This window comes from Rhinolophus hipposideros (assembly GCF_964194185.1).
Source record: "Rhinolophus hipposideros genome assembly, chromosome: 6".
Classification (NCBI taxonomy): Eukaryota; Metazoa; Chordata; class Mammalia; order Chiroptera; family Rhinolophidae; genus Rhinolophus; species Rhinolophus hipposideros.
Window position 1 is genome coordinate 72,502,338 of NC_138052.1, and position 24,205 is coordinate 72,526,542.

The 24,205-nt window shown below is 34.6% G+C and overlaps 1 protein-coding gene across 3 annotated transcripts in view; it reads left to right on the plus strand.

Annotated features, from left to right (window-relative positions):
* The first annotated feature begins 9,728 nt into the window (after positions 1-9,728).
* NBEAL1 (neurobeachin like 1) overlaps positions 9,729-24,205 on the plus strand; it is a 145,976-nt gene continuing 131,499 nt past the window's right edge. For 2 of the 3 annotated variants that reach the window (XM_081051453.1, XM_081051455.1), the window contains exons 1-2: positions 9,729-9,822; positions 10,687-10,964. In XM_081051453.1, coding sequence (XP_080907579.1) covers positions 10,914-10,964 — 51 coding nt within the window. In that variant the 5' untranslated portion in view covers positions 9,729-9,822; positions 10,687-10,913. Of the gene's footprint in view, positions 9,832-10,686; positions 10,965-24,205 lie in introns of all 3 variants that reach the window. The other variant, XM_081051454.1, reaches the window with a different exon arrangement.

Sequence of the window (24,205 nt, forward strand, 5' to 3'; positions counted from 1 at the left end):
AATAATCTATTGCATATATGCACCACATCTTCTCCACCCATTGGTCCACTGATGGGCATCTAGGCTGCTTCCACATCCTAGCCATTGCAAACATCACGGCAATGAACATAAGGGTGCATATATCCCTTTGAATCAATGCCTTGAACTTCTTTGCATAAACACCCAGAAATGGAATTGCTTGGTCATAAGGCAGTTCCATTTTTAATTTTTTGAGTAACTTCCATAACTGTTCTCTACATAGTTTTTTTTTTCCTTTAAGTAACCAATTTTCCCAACACAATGAAATGAATTTTTCATTTCTTAGATTCACCTTTGCAAGGAATGGGTGTGTTATAAGGAATGGGGAAATTGAAAGGCATTGTTATCCTCATTTTTTTAGATAAAGATACAGAAGTTCAAAGAGATTAAATAATTTTTTAGAGGTCACCTGGAAAGGGCAGAATTGTCTATCTGACTCCAAATCCTAAAAAAAGGGCATTTAATAGACAGCTGATATTGAAATTACATGTAAGTACCAAATGATTCAGGGAATACCTAAGATTACATAATAATTAGTTCTGATATGAAAATTGAAAATTAAGTGGAACATAGAAGAAAATCTAATCATGACACTGGAAAATGACATTACTGTGTTTCCCCCCCAAAAAATATCTAGCCAGACAATCAGCTATAATGCGTCTTTTGGAGTAAAAATTAAAAATGTATAAGATCCAGTCTAATTCTACTATAATATAAGACTGGTATATAATATAATATATAACATAACATAACATACCATAACACTGGCTCTTATATTAATTTTTGCTCCAAAAGATGTATTAGAGCTGATTGTCTAGCTAGGTCTTATTTTCGGGGAAACATGGTAAGTATAAATTTGGATACCCAAATACAAGACAAATTTCCCTTGTGTTGATCAACTTAAATTAAATTACTACTCTATTTAGTTACTGAATCATACAAAAATGACTAAAAATGTTCATCAAATTTAGGGGGTATGCTTATGGTGATCCAACTTGTAAATTCTGTGGTGTACAGAAAATTCACATTAGGAAGTCCAAAGGGATGAAGAGATAATCAGCCATCTTTCAGAGCATCTCAAATTTAGAGACCCCTTTATAAGATGGACTATTCAGAGACACATAATATGCATTGACAGAGGACTGAACTTAGTAGATTGAACGTAATAGGACTGAATGTAGATTTTAAATAGGAATCCAAAATTGAAAATTACAGATATTGATTTGTGATTGTGTAGCTTAGGTAACTTAGGTAATTTTATGTATTGTACCCTAGGGCGAGCAGCACTGATTCATTTGTTTAATGATTATAATCATGGGTAATGAATTTTAGGAGGACGCCGCTAGTTGCTAAAAAGATTTCAGTGGAAGAGTCCCTTTTTTTCTCTCTTCTCAATTCTCAATGTTAGGGCAGTTTGAGAAACATTTATATTTAAAACACTAGAATATTAATCTGAAAAAGAAGGGAAAAAATAATTCAAATCACAGCAGATGAATCAAGTAGTTAAAATTTCATAGATATAAAAGGAGAATTTTGTGAAATATATCAGCATTCACTATATGTATATAATATATTTATTACTAAATGTATTACTGTGTGCATTATAAAAATTTGGATTGTGATTTTCTACATTAATCTTTCCTTTAGATGCTATTGTATTTGATTACTTCCTTATAGTAGTAGTGATAATAATAATAACCATGAAAATACCTTGCAAAGTGTTGTATAGCTTATAGAAAAACCTATTATACATACAATATCTCATTTGATCTAGTTCCCTCATGAGATAGGTAGGATTTGTTATTCATTTTATTTCTAGGTATTTTCACACATTGCTTAATTTTTCTTCATAAAATTTCTGTGATATAACCAAGTGTAAGTATTATTTTCCAATTTTATGGCTCAGAACACTAAATTGTAGGGAATAAGTGACATGTTTATTACATGTAAAGTCATTTGGAACTGAAAGTATATAGACATAATCATTTGGAAGTAGTCTTCTGATACTTAACTGAATAATCTTAAAATTTGAGATTAGATAAGCCACAACCATTAAATCTTAGAATTCTTAAGTTTCCTTACTTTCCCTAGCTTTGCAAGAATTCTGCTCGTAATGCAGGACTGAAAGTATTTATTTTAAAGAAAAAATGAACAGAACACCTGAATCACTTGTTATGAAAGAGGGAGAATTGTATGGAAACTCTACAAAGATATAAAATTAAGCACACAGTAAATGATGTATTTAATCACTTTTTTTTTCAAAAATATACATGGAATTTATAATATAATCCTTAGTGTTTCAAAAAGTTATTTAAAAGAAAGAGTTACATAGTGACTTGCTACCTAGTAGCATGCACTTTCTTTTCAAATTGCCTTCCCTATACTTCCCCAAGCTCCGCAGCATTTGGACTGTCAACAATGGTGGAAGGTAAAGGTGTTGGTCATTTAACATTTATTTACTTTACTTAGTTCCAAAATATGATTATAGATAATATTTATTGAGTGCCATATGTTTTTTATTAATCAATTTATCCTCACATCTGGCCTGGGTATTATTTCAATTTTAAGAAGAAAAACTCAGAAAGATTAAATACTTGCCCATGATCTTATAGCTAGGAAACCAAGAATCAAAGATCTAAGCCCAAGATTTTTGTTACTCCAACATCTGTGTTATAACCAAATTTAACTTTAAATTAAATAATCTGTGAGCTATAAAAATTCACCATAAGAAAAGTATGCTTCTTGCCAACCAAGAGAAATCCCATCTGTAAATTAAAAGGCGATCTTTCAGATAAGGTACTTTTGGATATGCATTAGTATATTGATGTGGGAACTATACTTTTTCCAAAGTAATATTAAAACTTCAATTTTATTTTCAACCACCTTGATCTTCGAAATCCCTTGCAACAAATATTTAAATAAAAAGATGTCATAAATATGTAATAAAGAGAGGGACAATCTTTAAAGAACATTGGTCCTGAGCCACTATCTTAGGTTTTTATACCAAATAGTTCAGAATATATTTAAATTGGAAAGTAAGCATTACATTCTGTAGTTCATACACATTTAGAGCTCTTTGGATTTCAGCTCTCTAATTCGCCAAGAGTTTATATTATGAATGGATGGTGAATTTCGTTACAAACTACATCTAACGAAATGATCATCTGGTTTTTCTCCTTTAGTCTGTTAAATTGGTGAAATATATAGATTGATGTTCAAATATATACAGATATGTAAAGGTAGTACATATATTTTGGTACACAACAGTTTCTCCCGTCTATATCAAAGTAGTGCTTGGTTAGGTCATTAGATATTCATATCTTCAGCTTTACTAGATAGTGCAAAACTGATTTCCAAACTGATGATACCAATGTATTCTTTCACTAACAACGTATGATAATTCCAGTTGTTTCATATCTTAACAATACTTTTTATTGTCAGACTTCTAATTTTTGCAAAGCTGATAAGTATATAGGGGATTTTAATTTTGGTTTTAATTTGCATTTCCTTAATTGCAACTGACTTTTAGTATCTGTTCAATATTTGTTCACTGTTAATACTTCCCTTACTGTGAATGATGAATTCAAATGTTTTGCCCATTTAAAAAATTATATAGTTTACATTACTTATGTTGAAATTCTTCATATATTCCAAATAAGTCTTTTATCAAAATATGTGTTGCAAATATATTTTCCCATTCCAGGGAGAATATTCTTTTCACTCTGTCTCTAGGGTGCTTTTAAGGAACAGGCTTTCTTAATCCTAATGTAGTTAAAATTATCCATTTTTTCCCTTATGGCTACTGCTTTTTGTTTCTTGTTTAAGAAATCACTGTGAGGAACCTAAACTAGCCCATGCAGATAGACTAAATGGAAAAGCTGCAGGTTGGTGTTATGTTGACAGCTCAGCTGAAGTCCCAAGCCAATAGCCAGCATCAAATACCATAAATGAGTAAGTTTCTAGATTATTTTAGCCCTCAGCCATGGAATCACTCCCAGCCTTGAATCTTCCAACTGAGATCGTAGACATTGTGGGGCAGAAATAAGCCATCCTTTCTTTGCTCTGCCCAATTTCCTGGTCCATAGAAAGTGTGAGCACAATAAAATGGCTGTTTTACACCACTAAATTTTGAGGTGATTTGTTATACAGGAATTGTGGAATAAGAAGACTATAGGAATCTTTTAAAAGAATGTTATGATAGATGCAACTTAATAGTTTTTAGTCTCTGGAGATATTGATGTTATACAGAGAATCAAACAAACCAAGTTCAATCATCCTGATGATGGTGGGAGTAGGGTAGTGTGGCAAACTGCAAATTGTCCCCCACCCCAACACACACACAGAATCCATTTTCCATAGTACTAACTAGGCATATGGAATCTTAGTGAGAAATAATATTTTCTAGTATCCTTTTCAGCTGGATGTAGCCATTGACTAAAGTCTTGCCCATGGACTATGAGAAGTGAAGTGCAACTTCCACGTCACTTGCTTAAAAGGAAATGGTCTCTCATATCAACTTTTTCTCCCTTCCTGTGAGCTGGTTGACAAGATCAATGTCCTAGGGGTTTGAAGAACAATGAAAAGGGGAGAACTGTGTTCCTTGAATCTCACTGTGGAACTGAGTTGCCCTGTCATCTGGACAATTTACCTACTTTTAGATTGTTATGAGAGAAAGATTTAAAATTCCTATCTTATTTAATCCACTGTATTTTACGGTATCTGTGTGACATTAGTTTGCTTCACCTCTTAATTTATACAGGTAGTTAAGAACAGGAAGGAATGGAGAGACCAAAAGATAATAGGATTCCTAGGGACACAGCCTAGGAAGTGGGCAAGGTTGGTGATTACCAAGGCATCACTTTAAAGCAAAACCTGTAAAGGGTGGATAAGGAGCCTAAAAGGGAATGGAAGTTGTTATTTTCATTATCCATATGCTGACTAGGGGTCAGTTACTGGTCACTCAGATATCTGGAATTTATAATCGCTTCCATAACCTCTATTATTTTTAATAGCTATTACAACTGACTGATGAGAAATAAAATTTATAATGCATAAAGTATTACACAAAATGTCTAATTTGGCTTTTAGAATTTCTTGCCTTTTTACCATAACCTAGTCAAGTGGAATAACTGCTTTTCTTTCTCTCTCTTTTGTGGTAAACTATACATAAAGTAAAATTTACCATTTTAACCATTTTTAAGTGTATAGTTCATTGCCATCCAGTACATTCACATTGTTGTGCAACCATCATCACTATCCAGCTCCAGAACTTCTTCATCTCAAACTGAAACTCTATAACCATTAAATAATAACTTACCATTCTACACCACCCCTAAGAGGTTCTCTTTTTTGTAATGAAAATTAAAACATCAGCAAACTTTGGGACAGTGGGTAACTGCGAACAATAAGAAGATATAATTAGGAAAATTAGGAAACTAGGTTTTTGTGATGACATTTATATTTGTAAAATTATTCCACTAAGGGATATGCTTTACAGAGACTGCTTGATTTCTCATTTGGAAACTTAAAAACTAAATTGAAAAACAATTCTGTCTTTAATTTTCTATTCTCTCTCTTCCTTTTTACTGAAACAAGCTTTTGTTTCATTCATACTTATTTCTTTAGGGCACTATTTTCCATCTGTTTATTCACAACTGGAAACCATAATCTTCTTGATCTACTAATAAATTTAATCATGATGAATCAATCATGTGATAAACAAAAGCTAATGATCCTTTGGCAAGAAATAAATATGAGAATGGTATGCTCACTAAACAAAGATCTTTCCCCTTATATTAAATCCATTATAATAAAAAAGGAAAAGTGAAATAGTATGTAACTTTTTTCAGAAATGTCTTTGAAAACCTGTGAAGCACTTCCTGTTTTAATCATTGTTGTGTTGACTGCCTTTATTATGTGTCAAACTGTCAATATAACTAGGACTTTCTTGAGCTCAGATCTGTTTTTTTAAGTGTTACCTATTTGATTACTATTACAGTTTTGTGTAATTTGAAAAAGTAAAGCTCTGTGAGTTTACAATTACAGTCATTGTATCCCTGGAGCTCTAGATCTCATAACCTTAATTCCAAATAAGCTGATAATAATTAACCTACTTTATTACTTAAACAGAAGAAGTAAAAGGAGCCAATAAATCAAATGAATATTTAGGTCAAAACAATTATTCACAAAACTAAAAACAGTGGGAGATATAGTTACTAGGAATGCTAGTAGATTAATGTCAGAAATATCACACGTTCTTTGATTTTTACTGTGACAAATAACACGGGTAGAGATTGCACAAAGGTTTGTTTTTTTCTTTTTAATTCTTATAGTATTTTATTGCTGTAAGAAAGAAATACTCCTTGATACATAACAAGTGAAGAAATCTCAGATATTAAGTCACATTTGAATTATAGCAATTGAATTCAGGAAGGCTGCTTTCTTAGAACAAGAAATGTCCCCCAGTCTTAAAATTTTCTTTTCTTCACGTTTAAGTAAAAGGAAATAAGAATTTAAAGAGAAAGTGCTCAGTTTTAAGTAAAAATTTCCTGTAATTTTCTTTTTCTTCTTCTTCTTGATTAAAGAATTTTTCTCTATTGTAGACTGTGCAAGTCTTAACTTTCAATTAACTTCCCAGCACTCATAGAACGTTCATTATACATTAAAGCAAAGTGGTTTTATTTCATGTTTCAACTGAATTTTAATTACTGTATTCTTTGTGTATGGGGGTGGTTTATGGGGTGGTATTATGGGGGTGGTATATAATTACATGTTGCCTTGGGAAAGATATCACAAGGCCTAGAACAAATATTATTTTAATCTTGTCATGTGCCTACTTAAAAACTCTTAATTTTATACAGAATGAAATCGAAACATTGAGCCAGCAATCAGGACTCCCTCTGAGCTAGTTGTAACCCATATCTTCCCAACCTCATCTCCTTCCTTCTTTCACCCCAGCTGAACTGCTTATGGTCTCCTTAAATTATGTTATTTATTCTAAAGGAGAATACATAACGTAATCTACGTTAATAAAAAGTCTGTAAATTGGTGGCTGAAGAATTTTGGTGTCACCCATATTCCAATCAATGTTATCATACTCAAGTGTTTTGCATTAGCATGTCTGACAGCGTAGCTTAGACAACTGTGTTTTACCTCTTGAAAAGGGATGGACAGGACTTCCAATTTCTGGTTCAGTAGGTAAGGATCTTAAAAGTCATCACTCTATTCTAACCACAAGTAAAAAAGGTGAAAAAACTAAAAAATCAACAATTTTTCTTAGCTCCATCAGAGACATGAGATCACAGGGCAAGATTTTTGCCCCCAAAATTGAGAGACAGGTAAATACAGAGAATCACAGTCTACCAGAGCAGAAACCCTGAGCAGAATCCTTCATGGGAATCTGTACCCGGGTAAGAAAACCCAAAATGTAATTGGCGAATTACTGGAGCCTCAGAGTGGACAAGTCTGAGATTTAAAAACTGCAGGGACTCTGGAGGGTCCCAGGCATGGAGGTGTGGGAGTGATGGCACACTTTTGTGAGTTTTACTTTTAGGAGCTCAATCAGGTTTTCACAGTAAATATCAGAAAAATCCCCTCATGCTTCCAGCAAGGGGAGAGGAAAAGGAATTATTTTTAGATAACTACAGCAATTCGTTCTTTTTAACAAGGTCTGCAATTAAGAGAAACTATTTTATCAGAACCTACACTACTGGGGTTTTATCAGAGCCTAACTGATCCGAGGGAAGGAAACTACCCAACTCCAGCCCACTAGAGCCATCCTGTCCTTGGGCGGATGGGGACTGTAAAGCACTTGTGGTATTACAGTTCCGAGGCGCAGGCTTACTAAAAGACTGAGATGTAATCATAGGAATATAGAAAGCTTTCTTTGCCCTAGTACGTCACCACCATATTACTAAAGGCCTATTTGTATGCTTTCACCCAGTACTTCATGTCTGGCTATCAAAAATTTACAGGGCATCAGAGGAAAGAGCTTTCCAGGTAGAGGGACAGTTTATGTGAAATCCCTGAGACAGGAGTGTGCTTTGTGAATGTGAGGAGAAGCAAAGAAGCCACGTGTCTGGAATGAAATAAGAAAAAAACAGAATAATAAATTAGAGAGAGAAGTGTGGGAGGAAAACACAGATCAATGCTGGCCATTTTAAGTGGGATAGGAAGCCATCGGAGGGGTTTTAGCAGAGGAGTGACATCTTATTTCTATGGTCACTCTATGTTGAAAATAATCCATGGGTGAGGGGAGTACATAGGCAGGGGCAGGGAGAAAAATTGGAAGGCTTTATAATAATCTAGAAAAGATTTAGTAGTAACTTACATCAGGGTGGTAGTGGTGGTTGTGGTATAGAAAAATGATTATAGATTCCGGATGTATTTTGAAGATGCATATTACTGAAAGGAAGTAGATTGAATGTGAGATATACATGTTAGATGGTAAGGATACTCCCCAGGTTCTTGGACTGACCAGCTGGACAGCTGGAAGAATGGAACTACTCATTACTAAAACGGGGGATTCGTTAGCAAGAGGAATTCCTTGCCCTCCTGAAGTTTTCACATATTTCACATCCTGCTGGACAACCAAGGAGAGATGTTGAAAAGGCATAATTTGCAAGCAAATACTCTAAATTATTCTCAACTCTCATCTTGGAGTGTAAGTAGCTGTTAATAGTAGAGGAATGGGCATGGCTCTGTTCCAACAAACTTTACAACAGTGGAACTTGAGTTTTACCTAATTTTCACTATCATGAAGTACCCTTTTCATTTTTGTCAAGAAAGTTGTCCGCAAAACATAAAATATTTACTCTCTTGCTCTTTAAGGGTTTGCCAACTGCTGATGTATATGAAACAAGATGGGACATTAGTTGATAATTTTGGAAGATCAGTGATGACGTGTGAGGTTTCATTACATTCGTTTACTTTTGTATATGCTTGACATTTTTTCACAATCAAGTTTTAAAATGCTTAGGTACCAACATTGATTAATCTTGTGAGTCTTCTTCTCCCCTTAAAAAAAATCCCCAAATCCTGAAAGTTGTCTCTATCTTGTAAAAACCAGCCCTTTTCCTTTTTTTTTTCCTTTCCCTGAAAGAGCAAAACCGGTTTGAAGGCTTTAGTAGTGGTAAAATAAGCCTTTGGACTTCACGTTCCGCGACGGCTAAGGTACGAGGCATAAACACATTTCGGGAAAAGGATTTTTTGCGGAGTGGGGGGCACTTGTCTGTTTTCACATTACTATATACTACCGGGAGCAAACCCCCTCCTGCAACTAGAAATCAACACAAAATACCCATTAGTTATCACTGTGTAGTTCCCGGCCCTCAGATGATTCCCGGAAATGAAACCATCAGCCAAACGCTGTGTCTGCCGAACCCAGCAGTGCCGGGCCGTGGACGTCAGCACGTCGGCCCCCCGCCTACAAGTCTAGGCCTGTAGGGAAGAGTGGAGCGCCTTTGCTGGTACCAGCGGCCGAGTTTTCAGGAACCCAGTCGACTGCGACTGCGCAGGTATGCTGGGGCGGGGCTTCAGGCCACCCCGCCCCTTCCCAGCATGCGCGACCAATGAACAGTGACTGCCCCGGGGCCGGATAAATTCTCAGAGGTCGGAACGATTAGCCGAGGGGACAGCTCCGCCCCTGGTTTCCCCTGGCCCTCGCGCCCCGCCTCGCGCTGTTGTCGCCCCTCCTTCCTCTCTCGCCCGCCAGGTTGCGGCGGGGTGACACGGGGCTTCGGGTTGGTTTAGGGGGCGAGGGAAGCAAGTTAGACGTCGGCTTGCGGCGGCGGCGCAACCCCCAACGTGAGCGCGGTGAGGGGGAGTGGGTTGTAGGGTACAGGGGTCTGCGTGGCAGAAGTGGGAGGGCCCCGGGTGCTGCTTGGGGGACTCGCTGTAGAGTGAGGGGCGGCTGTGAGGGGCGAGGTTGACCCGGGTGTGTCCCTGTGCGGTCGGGCGGACGTGGATAGCGGGTCGGCAGACTCCGAGCTCTCGCATTGCCGCGTTTCCAAAGCGTCTCTTGGCATCTTGGCAAACCTTAAGTTTGCCTACGTTTCGGTTGTCTGGGATGCGAGGAGAGAATTTAAAGATCTCCGAAAACACTTGGAAGCTTTCCCGGGGTATTTTCCTTGCCGGTGCGTGCGTGCTGCTTTCTTTCTTCCTGGATGGAGAGGTAGAGAGGCCAGGTGGACAGGTTGATTTTTCACTCTCTGAGGATTGTTAAAACAAACAGACCAGGAATTCCTCACTCTCCTCCCCACGCCCTTGCCCTACAACACAACGACAAACATTCCCAACAAGTTTAAGAAGCAGACTAGAAAATTCTAAGGGATTCTCTATGTCAGAAGTAAGTGTGCCTTTTATGTTTATAGAAAATAGATGACGGGGAACATCGTGTTGCTGTTTATTATTACAGAACGACGCAGTTTTTTTGGTTATGTGTACTTATTTTTGTGAGTCTGCCCTAGATGGTTCTGACTTTGTTGATGTGAAATATTGTCTTAGCTGTAACGTTTTCCTGAAATACAAGTTTCTATGAAATCTTATCTATTAGTGTAAAAGCTTAGCCTGCTGTATGTGGGAAGTGAAGTAGATAAATCTCTAGTTCTGATAAATCTGGTTATTAGTATGACCTTTTTCTAGCAAATATTTGCATGTTTTTTTTCACAGATTCAATTGCCCAGTTCCCATTGATGAAGTTAAGTTGGAGTAACTGCTGAAACTGAATTTTATTGACCAGAAGACAGTCCATTTGTTTCACTTCTTTTTGTTTTCCCTACTGCTTTGAGCTTTACTGTAAACGGCTGAAAAACTTGGGAAATAAAATGAACATGCTGTGGTCTTGAACATAATTTTCTTTTTTGATGAAAAATTAAAGTGCCACAGTGAAAGCTAGAATGGCATCCAGGGAGAGGCTCTTTGAACTTTGGATGCTTTATTGTACAAAGGTAACTGCTTTCTTTTTTATTTCTAAGTTTTAAAATACTTTGTTATAAAATTTTATGACTGGTCTTATTATCACTAATGGGTAGAAGCGTATTTATTGATAGTAATGAATCAGAATTTAAAAACACGGGATTTTCTGTTTCCCATTTTTTTAGGTTTGAACACACACACATAATACCGGTATGCTATTAAAAACTGTAGGGTGTGGTTTTTATTTGATAGTTGTCTTCAGTGATCCCAAAATTATATAAGTAAAATTATGTCCTTAAGAGAAAAATAAAATATTTTAATTTTTGTTTGTGCTTTTCTTTTTGTTCTGTAAGCAGGAGGATAGAGATATTTTTACGAGAAGGGCATTAAGCATTTTTCTTAACCTTAATTAACCTTTTAAATTATTTAAAAGTTTTTGACTATATTAAAAGGTTATTGATATGAGATGGTTACTTTAAGCTTGCCCTGATGTTAGTAGTTTTTGGGTATTGTCTTATTTGATCCTCAGGACAGTCCTGTCAGATGGGTATAATTATCTCCTTTTACTGATGAGAAAACCGATCAGAGGTTAAAGGGGCTAGTGAGTAGCAGAACTGAGCTTGGAACTCAGTAACTGACTGATAAAAGTCCATGGTCTTACCCATAATGACTAATATTTTTGGTTTTGTCATTCAAAAACAATTTTCTCTCTTTGAATTTTTACACGTTAGCTCTGATTTTAGGTTATTGGAGGAGAAAGGTGCTGCTTAAGAACGTTTTTCAAGTGAGGAGCTACGTTACTACTTTGAAGGTATTGGCAAGGGTCAGAGAAACAACTTTAATCTACTACTTAAGTTACTTTAGGTCTGTGTGGTGAAGTTCTCAAGTCTCAGCTTCTGTTTCTGCATTATCCCTTTGGGCTCCATTTTTATACTTTCAGCTCTTTAAAGAACAAGTTATTCTTTAACAAATGATCTCAGTTATCTGTAATATTAAATTTTAGCAATCACGCTGGAATTTTCTTTGACTTTCTAGTTTGATATTTCTTACAATTACCGAAAGACATATACTTTGAAATGTTTAATGTAGATTTTTAAAATAGCTTTTAGTCTTGTGTAATTTAATGCCAGAAATGTCTTTTATAAATAGACCACTCTTCCAATAAAAAAGGAATCCAATTCACCAGACACTTTTGAAAATAGTCACTAACACATGTTAGCCGAAAATTAAAATGCATTTTAGTAGGAATGCCTAGTAGTTTGAAAATGATTTGTTTAAAAATGCATCAAACTTACTAGGTTTTACGATTTTCTGAATGACCAAAGGCAAATGGGGTTACATTGTCTTACTAATTAGTTATGTTTTTTCTAAGTTGTGTTCGTGTATTATTTAAGTGATACTGTGCTTATTGAAAAGATAGTATAGTTTGTTGGCATACAGAGAATTTTATTCTTAATGATTTTTAATATAAACGTGGTTTCTTACTCTTCATGAAAATCTAAGTAAATAGTGAAGGCCTTTCACAGTCAAATGATGAAGCCTATTGGACAGTAAGATAAGTTCCATTTTTACACTTAAATTGAGATTTAAATCACTTGGACACTTAATAAGATTAAAATTTTTTTTCAACCATTTTCAAAAAAAATTGTCATTTAAAATGATTTTATGTTTCACCAGTTCATGAGTGAGCTACTTCTAAGCTAGACAGCTTTTTTCCTGCAAACACCGTGAAATCAAGTAGCTCTCAAATACAGAGGTCGCCAAAAAATGTATACACATTTTAAGAAAGGAAAAAAACTATTAAAATTGTAATACTCAATATATACCCATAACAAAAGATGAATACAAGTCACGTTTGACTTCTGCAATTATAAGAGATGCTCAAATGGTTACCATCAGCATCCAGACACTTCTGATACACGGTGAGTGAACTATTGCTTGAGCAACATTGACCAGTGTCCTCTTGTATGAATTTTTTTGGCACCCCTGTATGTGTCATAGATTTAACGCTTCTGCTCTCTAGTGAGGGTGACTACCAAATACCCAGTAGTTCTCTATGCTTTCTAGCTTTACTGCTCTCACTCTAGCTTTTTTCTTTCACTTTTTTTTTTTTTTTTGTAACACCTTTGATGGACGTTCAGACTACTTCAGGGTTGCTCGGATCTTTTACTTAAGCTCTGATTTGGACCTATTTCTGGGCTTGGAATTGTGGAATCTAGTTTTGGCTCTGCTGCTGTTTTGTGACCTTGAGCAACACTTACCTTTTTGGGTCTCAGTTTTCTCATTTGTCAAGTAGTAATAGTGTTTGTGTACAATGAGAATGCTTGTGTAATTCACCACTAAGATTTTTGTTAGCTTGTTTTGACCTCTGAAGGACATTGAGTTGTTTTGTCCTTATTCTATAGATTGTCATCTAGAACTTTTTAGCTCATCATTCTTTTTCAAGCTTTTCTTATGGAAAATTTCAAGCAGGCTCAAATAACAGAGGATACTATAATGAACCCTTTTGTATCTGTCACCCTGCTTCAATCATCAATTCATTTTCAGTAACGTTTTGTCTGAAACCTTTCACCACCCTTATATCTACCCCTGAATTATTTTAAAGCAAATCCCAGACAACATATTATCTTACCATAAATATTTAAAAATATAGTTATAAAATAAGAGTTCTTAAAAACATAATCACAATATAAGTCTTTAAGTCATCAAATATCTGGTCAGTGTTCAAACTTTCCTGGTATCACGTTTTTATTTTCCTGCTGTTTGACTCAATATATAAACAAAGTATACACGTTTGTGTTTTGATGAAAATGTCTGTTAAGTCTTTATAAGTTCTTCCTCACCACACTTTTTATTCCTTCTATTTGTTGAAGAAGCCAGATTTTGACACTAATAAGCTTTTCTCAGTCTGGGTTTTGCTGCTTGAATTCCGTTGGTTTAAATTATTTGTTCCTCTCTATTGGTGCCTGCAAACTGGAAGACGTAGAGCAGGAGTGTCCAAACTGCGGCCCGCGGGCCAACTGCAGCCCATGATCCATTGTTAATTGGCCCGCAGCAAATTCCAAAAATATATTTAGTTTACTTAAATAAACCAGGTGAGGCAATACGTACTTCACCTCGAGTGAGTGGCCCGGCTGTTTGTGTATTTTACCGCATATGACCCTTGGTGAAAAACGTTGAAAAAAGTTTGGAAACCCCTGATGTGGAGGCTTGATGGATTCCCCTTCTGTTTGGTCTGGGAGGCTAGAATAATTTATGAATGTCTCGGTCATCAGTGAGTTTTGCCTATATGCATTAATTACTTCATTAGGAGTTTGCAAAACTGTGATATCCAGTTCTATGATTTCTTTATTTATTAGCAGAACATATATAGAGAAATGTCCCCTCATCAGTTATTTGAGACAGTTCCTGAAAGGGAATGCAGGCAGAATAAGTATTTGATTTTCTCTTGGTTTTTAGAATGACTTGATTCACTAGCATCCTTCCAGGGTGACCAGTTATTTTTCTTAAGTAGCAAGTTCTTTAATGATTAAAATGTAAACATTGTCTACTGTTTTGCTGCCCAATTGGTGTGCTATCCATACCAAACATTGTAAACATACCTGATTCAAGATGATGCCTTGGGAGATACTTGAAGGTGGGCTTCAGGTCATTAAGGTTAAGACATCCTCACTTGCCACAATGCTAACCAACCTCAGCACTGGTGCTTTACAGTACTTGTAAATTAGCAATAGGTCAATAGTAAGGCATCATCATACTGTTTCTATGTAATGTGATGTTTTAAAAATTTCCATTGAGCATTGTAAAAGTTCAGTAGGTGTTTAAATAGGACTTTATCAGAAATAACCCTTGGGTAGTAAGTACTGTTTGGTCAAAGGAATACTAAGAGAATATATAAGTATGTTTTCTTCCTATTAGTCTGGATTCAGTTGCGAGCTAAATATTAGTGATTAAGTCCTTTAAGTAAAATTAAAATAAATTACTGGTTTAGGTTTTTAGCAGATGGGTCCCCACATATTAAACTCGATATTTGCAAAGAATTTGGTTAACAAAATCTTCGCAGTTTGTTTTTCTATGCAATCTATTTAGGTCTGACTTTTCACTTTCTCCTGCTAGGTATAGGACTTAATTTCATTGTTAGAAACATTCATCTTCTAGTAGGTTATTTGTTAACCTCATGTAGTTACCGTTATATAATACAGGCAGGATATCAACAACGTTCCTGCTTGACAGATTCTTTCACTAATATATAAGACTATTCCAGTTATGGGTCATCCCCACCCAGGGTCAAGGAGTTTATTAACAGTGCATTTCATATAGTTCTTACAAGTTAAACATTAATTTGAACAGGTTTAATCTTATCTCTGGAGTTTAGTTTAGTAGTTAACTACTACTTTTTGTCTGAGCATATTTTTCTTAAGTATAGAAGGCAGATTGCTTTTATTTTTAATATCTAAAGATTTGAGTTTATGTTATCTCTTAGACACCTTGTTATTCCTTGTATCTTTTGACATTTCTTCACTTATTGTGCTTCTGGTAACAGACAATGCTGAGAACAGTTTTGGTTTCTACATTGTCATACAAGTTTTTGGAATTCATATATTGCATAGAACCAGACATAGTAAGTATCATACAGTCTCTCTCACTGCTCTCTTTGGATAGGAATAAAGGTATGTTTCTGTTCAACATATAGCCTTTGGGGAGTACTACAGTTAGTCACCATAATATGCAGAAGAGAAACTGAACCTTTCAGAGGCTTATCAAATTCTTTGATAAGATTAAGCTATTTTTGTTCTGTCTAGTGGAAAGTATCAAATGCATTAACTCAGTAAAAAGATACAAAGGCACTCAAAAGCATGACATTTTGAAATGTGGCAATGTGGGTTGAAATTCATGGTTCATTTTTGTCATTAGCTGGTTTATTTATTTATTTTTTTGGAAATTCAGTTTATACTGAAAAATTTTGTGAAGCTGTAGAATTAGAGCCAAGATTAGTCCACATTTGCTTCTGATCATAACCACCTGAAAACAGGTTACCTAATTTCTTTATCTTTCAGTTTTTTTCTTCTGTCAAATGCAAAAAATAACTGTTTTGCTTATTTCTCAGAGTTGGTGAGAAAAAACTGATTGTATTTAAATGCATTGAAAGAGTAAACTATAAAAATATAATCTTTTAATGTAATCTTTATTAGTATTTAAAAAATGCATATATGAGCATGAGTATGTCATGATTACTTCCATTTTGTCTTTATGTTGTATAATAATAGAGGGCAATATTCTTTTGTCTTTTAATCAGTAGTGAAGTTATGCTTATGAAACTCTGAATTTTTAATCTATATTTATTTTTGCTTTAAAGCATAGTGCTTAATTATCCTAATAATGATATGAGGTTTTTTTTACTCTAAACCAAGTTTGTTTTGGACCTTGGTGATGCTCCATTTCCTGCCATTGCCCTTTGTCCTGCTAAATCTGGAATATGACTGAAATAGATAGTTTTGCAATGAGCTCAGAGAAAACTTCCTTTTAGAATAAAAGTTTTGTTTCATAAAGAAAATATAATACAGAGGTGTTATATTCAGATAAAAAACAAGTACCTCCTTTTATAGATAGATTTGGAAAAAATTGGTTGAATGAATAGTCTTCTAATGAGAAAATTATAATTTATTTTTTAAATTTTGGTTGTAATCCTAAGTGAAGCTTTTAGTAAGATACACCAACATACATCACCCCTTATAATTTAACCCACATTCAGTAAGTCTTGGTATGTGCAGAATGTAGAAATGGCCCTTAATTTTCTGTGGTTTAATCATGACTTTGTGTGTAAGGAAAGTGATGTTTGACTCGAAGCAAATTAAAATCATTAAGAGCTCAATAGTAGTTACCAAGCTCATCCTCATTTTTGGAAATTGGGTGTGAAAGCAAGAAATTTATATTTTGTATCTGTTGACATGAGAGTAGCTTTTAGGAAAGGAAAGTTACCTTTGTGGCTTTACTTGAGGAGCTTACGCACTATAAAATGTAAAGTAAGATGGGTGAAAATTTCTTATTCTTTCCTTTCGAATATTGAAATTTAAATTTCCCTGGTAGAAGGTAGAATTGATAGTACTTAAATGTGTAAATGTGGAGCATGAGGGAAAAGGAGGAGTCTAAAATAATTTTCAGGTTTCTTTTTTTGTTTTGGAAACTAGTGCTTGGTCGTCCAAGTTAGCTAGCACAGGTTCATTAGATTTTTCAGGTGAACATGTGAGTTCTCAGTGTCTGTGGGACATCACGGTAGACTAACAGAACCTCACATAATGGAGTCCGGAATGGCCGTCTGTGCTGGAAATAAAGATTTGAGAATCACTATTTTGGCACTTATTGAAAAACTATATCAGAGTAAGAAAGAGAAGGAGGTCAAAGTCAGGAAGTCCTGGAGAACATTATCATTTAAGAAGAGGAAAACGGAAGAAGAGTTTCTAAGGAGTTTGAATGGTAGTAGAACCAAGAGTTGGGTGGTTGCTTCAGAAAATAGAGGGAGGCTATAAAAAAGGGAGTGAATAGTCAGTAGTGTAAAATTCAACATAGCAGTGAAAAAAAGCATTGTGGAGCATGTATTAGATTTGACAGTTAAGAGATTATTAGTGGCGTTAGCAAAATAGTTCTAAAAAGTGGGGGAAAAGATGTTAAAAAATACAGCCCTCATTAATTTTTCAATTAAATTCAACGGACTTAAAATTATTACCAAAGTTTTTTTATTAATAAAGTTTTAAAATATTTACTCTTGATTTTTGTACTTATCTGGCAAGTACCTTTATTCTGTGGACCACACTTCACATGGCACTACTCTACACATCTGAAAATTGTCAGGTTGCCAAGAATTCATCTGTAATTTGAAAAATACTGCTCTACAAATTGAACAGTCACTAATGATCACTTGGTACCAGTGCAAGTGTGATCACTGAAATTAAGTGATAAAACCAGTTACAAGGTAGTCAATTCTAATATGCTTAAATTAATTTAAAAATTAATAGTAATGTTAACACAAACTTTAAAAATTCTTAAATGGAATTTATGGAGCCGGAAAATAGTTTTAATAACCCCAAATGTTCTTGTACCCCACTTTCAGAAACACAAGCCTTGATCAATATCTGACATACTGCTGCATCTTTGCCTTTTCTACAGCTTCCTTTTCCCATTGCTAAGTTACATAGCAAATTTTCTACAAAGGAGTGAAAAGTTTGGACCAAGAATCCAGCCTACCATTGTCTTATTTCTTGCTTACAATTATTCATATTCCTCCCATATGCAATATCTACTTCATGTCTGTCTTAAAAACTCCAAAAGTCTCATCCAGTCACGAGGTCAGTCTTGAAACACCAGATCTTGTGATATACGTCAGGTCCAATTGTGGTTTATAGTCATACTGAGACCTGTGACCTCAAAAGACACTCAATATCTGCCCCGCGCAAACCCAACACACAGTGATGAAACTGAGATAGGAATGCCACAATAAAGATTCTTGAAAAAGAGGTAAATGGGAGATGCATAGGAGGCACTGGTCCATGGCAGTTCTGAAGACTAGGCAAGTGTTGCCTGGTCCCCCTAACCTCAGACAAGGAATGTTCCATGATTTATTTGACTTTGGTTCTGTTTTTTTGCGCGTAGCTATACAGGCCGCTGTTCTCTATTGCTCTTGGCTCCATACTCTTGGAGGTTCTTTTTCTAGCCTTTTTGTTTTTGTTTTTGCTGCATCTAAAGGGCAGTAGAGACTATGTACTTCCTCATGGCTCAACAACTCCCTCATCTGGCTTTCTGCATGTAGAGAGTTCCCTGTAAAAAGTGGAGACTTTTCTTCCCTTCTAATTCTTCTGCCACCAGTTGTTTACTTGTATTGTCTAATAGCTCCAACAGGATGTTCTATAGTATTTGAAATAGGAAACATACTTGTCTTGCTCCTCAATTTAGTGGGAAAAAGACTGGGGTTTCCTGTTTGGTTAGCTTCAGACTTTGGGGCTGAGGCATGAATAAGTGTATGTATAACCTCTTCAACTCATAGATTAATTTATGATAGATATTTTGTTTCCTTATTCATTTCTTCTTAAATATATTGGTGACATTGTTAATATTGCATGTTTGCCCCTGTTAGAATATATTTCTACAACTACTAAGAATAGTTTTGTGTGTGTGTGTGTATGTTAAGACATGTATAATTAGACTATTACTAAGTTCTAGAAAAATATTAGTAAGACTTAGCATAGTTGAAAAGAATCATCACTTGCTTTAATTATTGGTATTTAGTAATTGCCAGTTTAATTTCCTTTATTAGAATCATCATTTTGGATTTTAAGCAGGTACATTTGGAAATCAGGTGCTGTACTTAATTCCCAATAGTCCTTCATTTTTAAAGATACGAAATAAAATGCTTATAGTTTAGTGCCTTATAGTATCTGAATATAGTGTTTGGCTTGCTTAACTTACTTTTTCTCTTTTATACTTTTGATTTATTTTGTGCAAATAGAATTCATTTTTTGTGACAATTTTATTCTCGTCATTCAAAATCTATTACGATGTGGGAAACTATGTGAAATGACTGAAATCTGCCATAACTATATGTGAACTCCTTTGAAGGTGTCAGAATTCAGACAAGAGTTAGTAAGCAGCAGTGGTTTCCTTATCTCTCTCTCAGCTTTTATTAAAACGAAAGGAATTCACCTTATAATGTGCCACTTCTTTTTCAGTAAGGGAAATGGAGTTCTGTCGTTACATGTATTTTATATAGACTGTGCTATCTTTTAAAATACTGAAAATAACTTTTTCTTATCTATATCTAAGGACTATCAACATATTTTTTTAAATTTATGTCTTCTGACTTAGGTTCAAACAGGTAGTTTATCTATGCTTAGGTTGAATCAAAGCATTGGCTGATCCCTGCTTCTCACACAAAAGTCATCCAAGCATTTCAAAACAGTTTGCCTCTGTAAAAAAATTGTAGTTTTATTTGATGCATTTAATTTAACTACTACATAACCTTTCCTGACATTAAACATTTGAATGGCAGGGAAGATATGTACTTTTTAAATTTATGATGTCATTGTGAGATACATTTATACTTTTTCATTGAATAATTTTGACATAGGATTCTTGTCAAAATATAAAATTGAAATAAACAATTTTCTAGTAAATGAACTTTGTTTTGCAGATAAAAATATATTGACGTAATTTAGATTTATGTTCTAAGAAAATGTTCTAAGTAGTGATGTTTTACCTTTATCCTTTAATTTTTTTAAAATTTAAGACATGCAAGTTAATTGTAGAAAATTCAGATGTAGAAAGAAAGTCAAAATTTTATTTCAGAGATTTTTAGTTAAAGTACTTTGTGGATGTGATTGAAAAGTGTAAATTACACTTACTACTATAAATCATACTATATTTGAAAAGCTTCAGCCTGGCATGAAACTTGAACATAATTTTGTACTTTTAAGCTACATTTAAAAAGTGCCAATGTTATATTTAATTAATACATAGTGATATACTTTGTTTTCTAAGAATTCACTTTAGTCCAACTTAACCAGTTTTTATTGGGTGCCTGTTGTATGCATGTTATTTATTGTCATTTTATTCCTTGAGTTTCATATTTTCCTTTTTATTTGGTTATTTTTTACATTGATAAACTTTATTTCTTAGAGCAGTTTTAGGTTTACAGAAATATTGAGCAGAAATTAAAGAGAATTCCTATGTACCCCATTTCCACATATGCACAAACTTCTCTGCTGTTGATATCCCACACATCAGGGGTACATTGGATCACTTGACTGACCTCCCAAAAACACTTGAATCAGAAGTTTCTTTACCTGTCCACTGCATGAAACTCTAAGATGAACACAAAATTAACGCAACAAGATGTATTATACCTAACATTCCAACATTCTAGATGTTAGCTTTTTAAAGACTTGCTAACTTTAATCGTGAATTTTCTACACTATATCGATCAAACCTGGAACATTGTTAAAGTACTTATCTGAATAAAGAGTTATTTAAAATTTAAGAAATACCTAAAATAAAATTTGAAATCTTCCTTACTCGGGATTGGTGTATTCTATATATAGAGCTCTATTAGAATATTGCTACTTTTGTTTGTATTAAAATGACTTCCAACCATGATGTAACAGGTTTGCCTTTCGTCAAAATTTATCTTTCATCTATTTAATTGACTGACTGCATCTGTGGATATGCTTTTCCATTAGAGTCAGTTTCCCACTTATGTAGTAGGCCCTGATATGAGATCTAAGGGAAGATGAAGGAAGTCATCAGGGATTTCTTAGTTGAAGAGGCAGAATGGGATCAAGGTTTTAAAGAAATGGGTAGTAGTTCAATAGTCACATAAGACATTCCAGGCACATATAAGGCATGACCAAAGTACAAAGGAAAAGTGATCCTAGTGTAGGTTTTCGATTTGGTAATAAATTAGGCTAGGTTGTTCAAAACGCTCCTTGTGAAAATAATTTAAAACTTTAGATGAAATTTAAGAAACAGTAGCATTGAAAAGCTGGTAAGATAGTAAGCCATTATGAGGTAAAATCTTAGCGAAAGCAGGAACTTAGATGAGGATGGAAGACACTTTTCTTGGTGAACTTGAACTTTTGTTATGGCCTTGCGGTTGGACAGAAGTCAAAGCCAAGGGACTAACCAGAGTGAGAAGTCTAGTAGAATTTTCCTTATGACCCCCAAAGGTGTACACCCTTAGATTAATGGTAGGCAAACCTACCTCACTCTCCCTCCTTCACTTGGGGACTTTGGGGAAAAGTGCCTTTGTGTTAAGCAGAGCAGAGAGGTGGAAAGTCCCTGAGAGTATATTATCATGAGTTGATTGTTTCATGGATTAGCAAATAAAATTTACCTTTCCTCATAGGAAAAATCCAGAAAATCCCAAGTCATACAGACTAGACTGATGCTTGGTTACAAGTAAATGCAAGTCCCTTTGGAAGAGGAAAACGTCAGTGTAGTTACCAAATGTTTTTTCCAAATTGCAGCTTAATACTTTAATTCATGTGTTAATCGACCATATCACTCTCTCATTGCTTTGAAATTTCTTTATCTTTCCAAGGGACTTGGCAGATTCTTTTGTCTTCATTTACTTTGATTAACATATGACAGATCATTTCTTTTTGCATGTATTTCAATTTCATGTGTTGGTATATGATAGATAATTCTTTTTGCATATATTTCAGTATCTCTCATTCACAAGTTTGTGAAGTACTTAACTGTTGCTTTGCAAGACAACGTAAAATTGTAGTCATTTCTACAGTAGCGAATATTTGTATCATTAATGTTAAATTATACCCCCGTTTTCATGCCTTTTTGTGTACACAATAACTTCATTCTGTTGCTTAACCATAGTATAATTTTTTAAGACATTTTGAAAAATTAATCTCAATATGTTGTAGTACCAGCTGTGTATGTAAATCTAGTGAAAGGACATCAATATGAACACCTATTGCCAGGTTTGCACTGATAATGACAAGAATGTCTCCTAGCAGCCTCTCTGAGAGCAATTGTAAAATGCATTTTGATTTCAAAGATGCCAAAATGTAAAACAATACATCTCAGAATCAGAGAAATACAATATAAAAACTGACCTAACAGTTTTAAAAAGGATATAGAATGTCTAAAAATAGGAAAAAAAAACCCCAATAATGATCATTAAAATCCAATAATGGGGTTAACACGAGTTTAGACAGCTGAAGAGAATGAGAATTAGAAGGGATATCACAAGAATTTTAGAATACATCCTAGGAAGTCAAAGAGATGGAAAATATGGAAGGATGGTTAAGGGATACGGAAGATAGTGTGAAAAAGTTTAACACGTTTAATTGGACTCTGAAAAGGAGAGGAGAGAAAGAAAGGGAATAAATATAGCATTTGAAGAGAGTACAGGTGAGAGCTTTTGATGAAAGTCCAGTGAATCTCAAGAATAAATAAATTGCACATCAAGATACATCATAGTGAAACCATAGTGATTTTTCAGAAAACCAAAGAGAAAAATCTTAAATGCTGCCAGAGGAAAAAAGAGTAACTCCAAAAGGATGACCAACTAATAGCTGATTTTTTAGTAATGGTGGATGGTAATGGATTGACATCTTTAAAAAAAAAAAAACACTGATTTTTTTTTCAAAGAGAAAAGTGAAATCCATTTTTAGCAAAACAAAAACAGTTTACTTAAGGAAAATAATAACTTTTAAATTTGTGTGCACCTCATAATAATCTCAAAGCAAACATTGACAGAACTACAGAGAAATGAACATAAAGACAACCATAGTAGGTTTATAAAAAATTTAATGTTAGTAGTTTTTTTAATACACTTTTCTCAGTAATTGTAGAACAGACAAAAAATTAATAAAGATACAGACGATTTAAATAACATTGACAAATTTGATATAAGGGATTTATGTAGAACATCATACCCAGCACACATTCCTTTCAAACACTTGCAAACATTTATAAAAATTATGATGTAACAGACGTTAAAGCAAGTTTCAACAAATTTCAAATGATCAAAATAATGGAGTATGTTTTCTGAAGAAAATATTGTTAAGGAAGAACTCAATAGCAAAAGGTTTTAAAAAATGTTTTGAAACCATGAAATACACTTAAACCTTTGATTACGGAACAAGTAAAGGAGAATTAAACATTTTTTGGAACTGAATGATAAAGTACTTCATTTTAGATTCTGATTGGGGCAGCTACAGCACTTTTTAGGCAAATGTATGACTTTAAATATGTTAGAAAAGATAAAAAGGCTAAAAATGAACTAGTCATCTGTGGTAGCCAGCCTTCAAGATCCCTACATACTGGTATTCACACCCTTTTGTAGTCCTCTCCCACTTGTACCAGGGTTCGTCTGTGACCAATTAAATTTGGCAAAAGTGATGGTATGTCATTTCCAAAATTAGAAAAGATACTGTTGTTTCCATCTCAGTTACTTTTTTTTTCCTGGATCATTCGCTCTGCGGGGAAGCCAGCTGCTGCGTTGTAAGCAGCCTATGGAGATGCCCATGTTGTGATGAACTGACACCTTGACAACCACCATGTGAGTGAAGTTGAGAGGAGTTCTCCAGCCCAGTCAGGCTTTGCTATGACCGCAGCCCTATTGACATCTTCATTACAGGCTCAAGAGACAGTCTGCCCCCAAACCACCCATCAAAGCGACTTTTGAATTCCTGACCCTAAATTGTTTAAGCCCCTAAGTTTAGTTTGTTTAATTTGTTATGCAGGAATACATTATTAATGTATC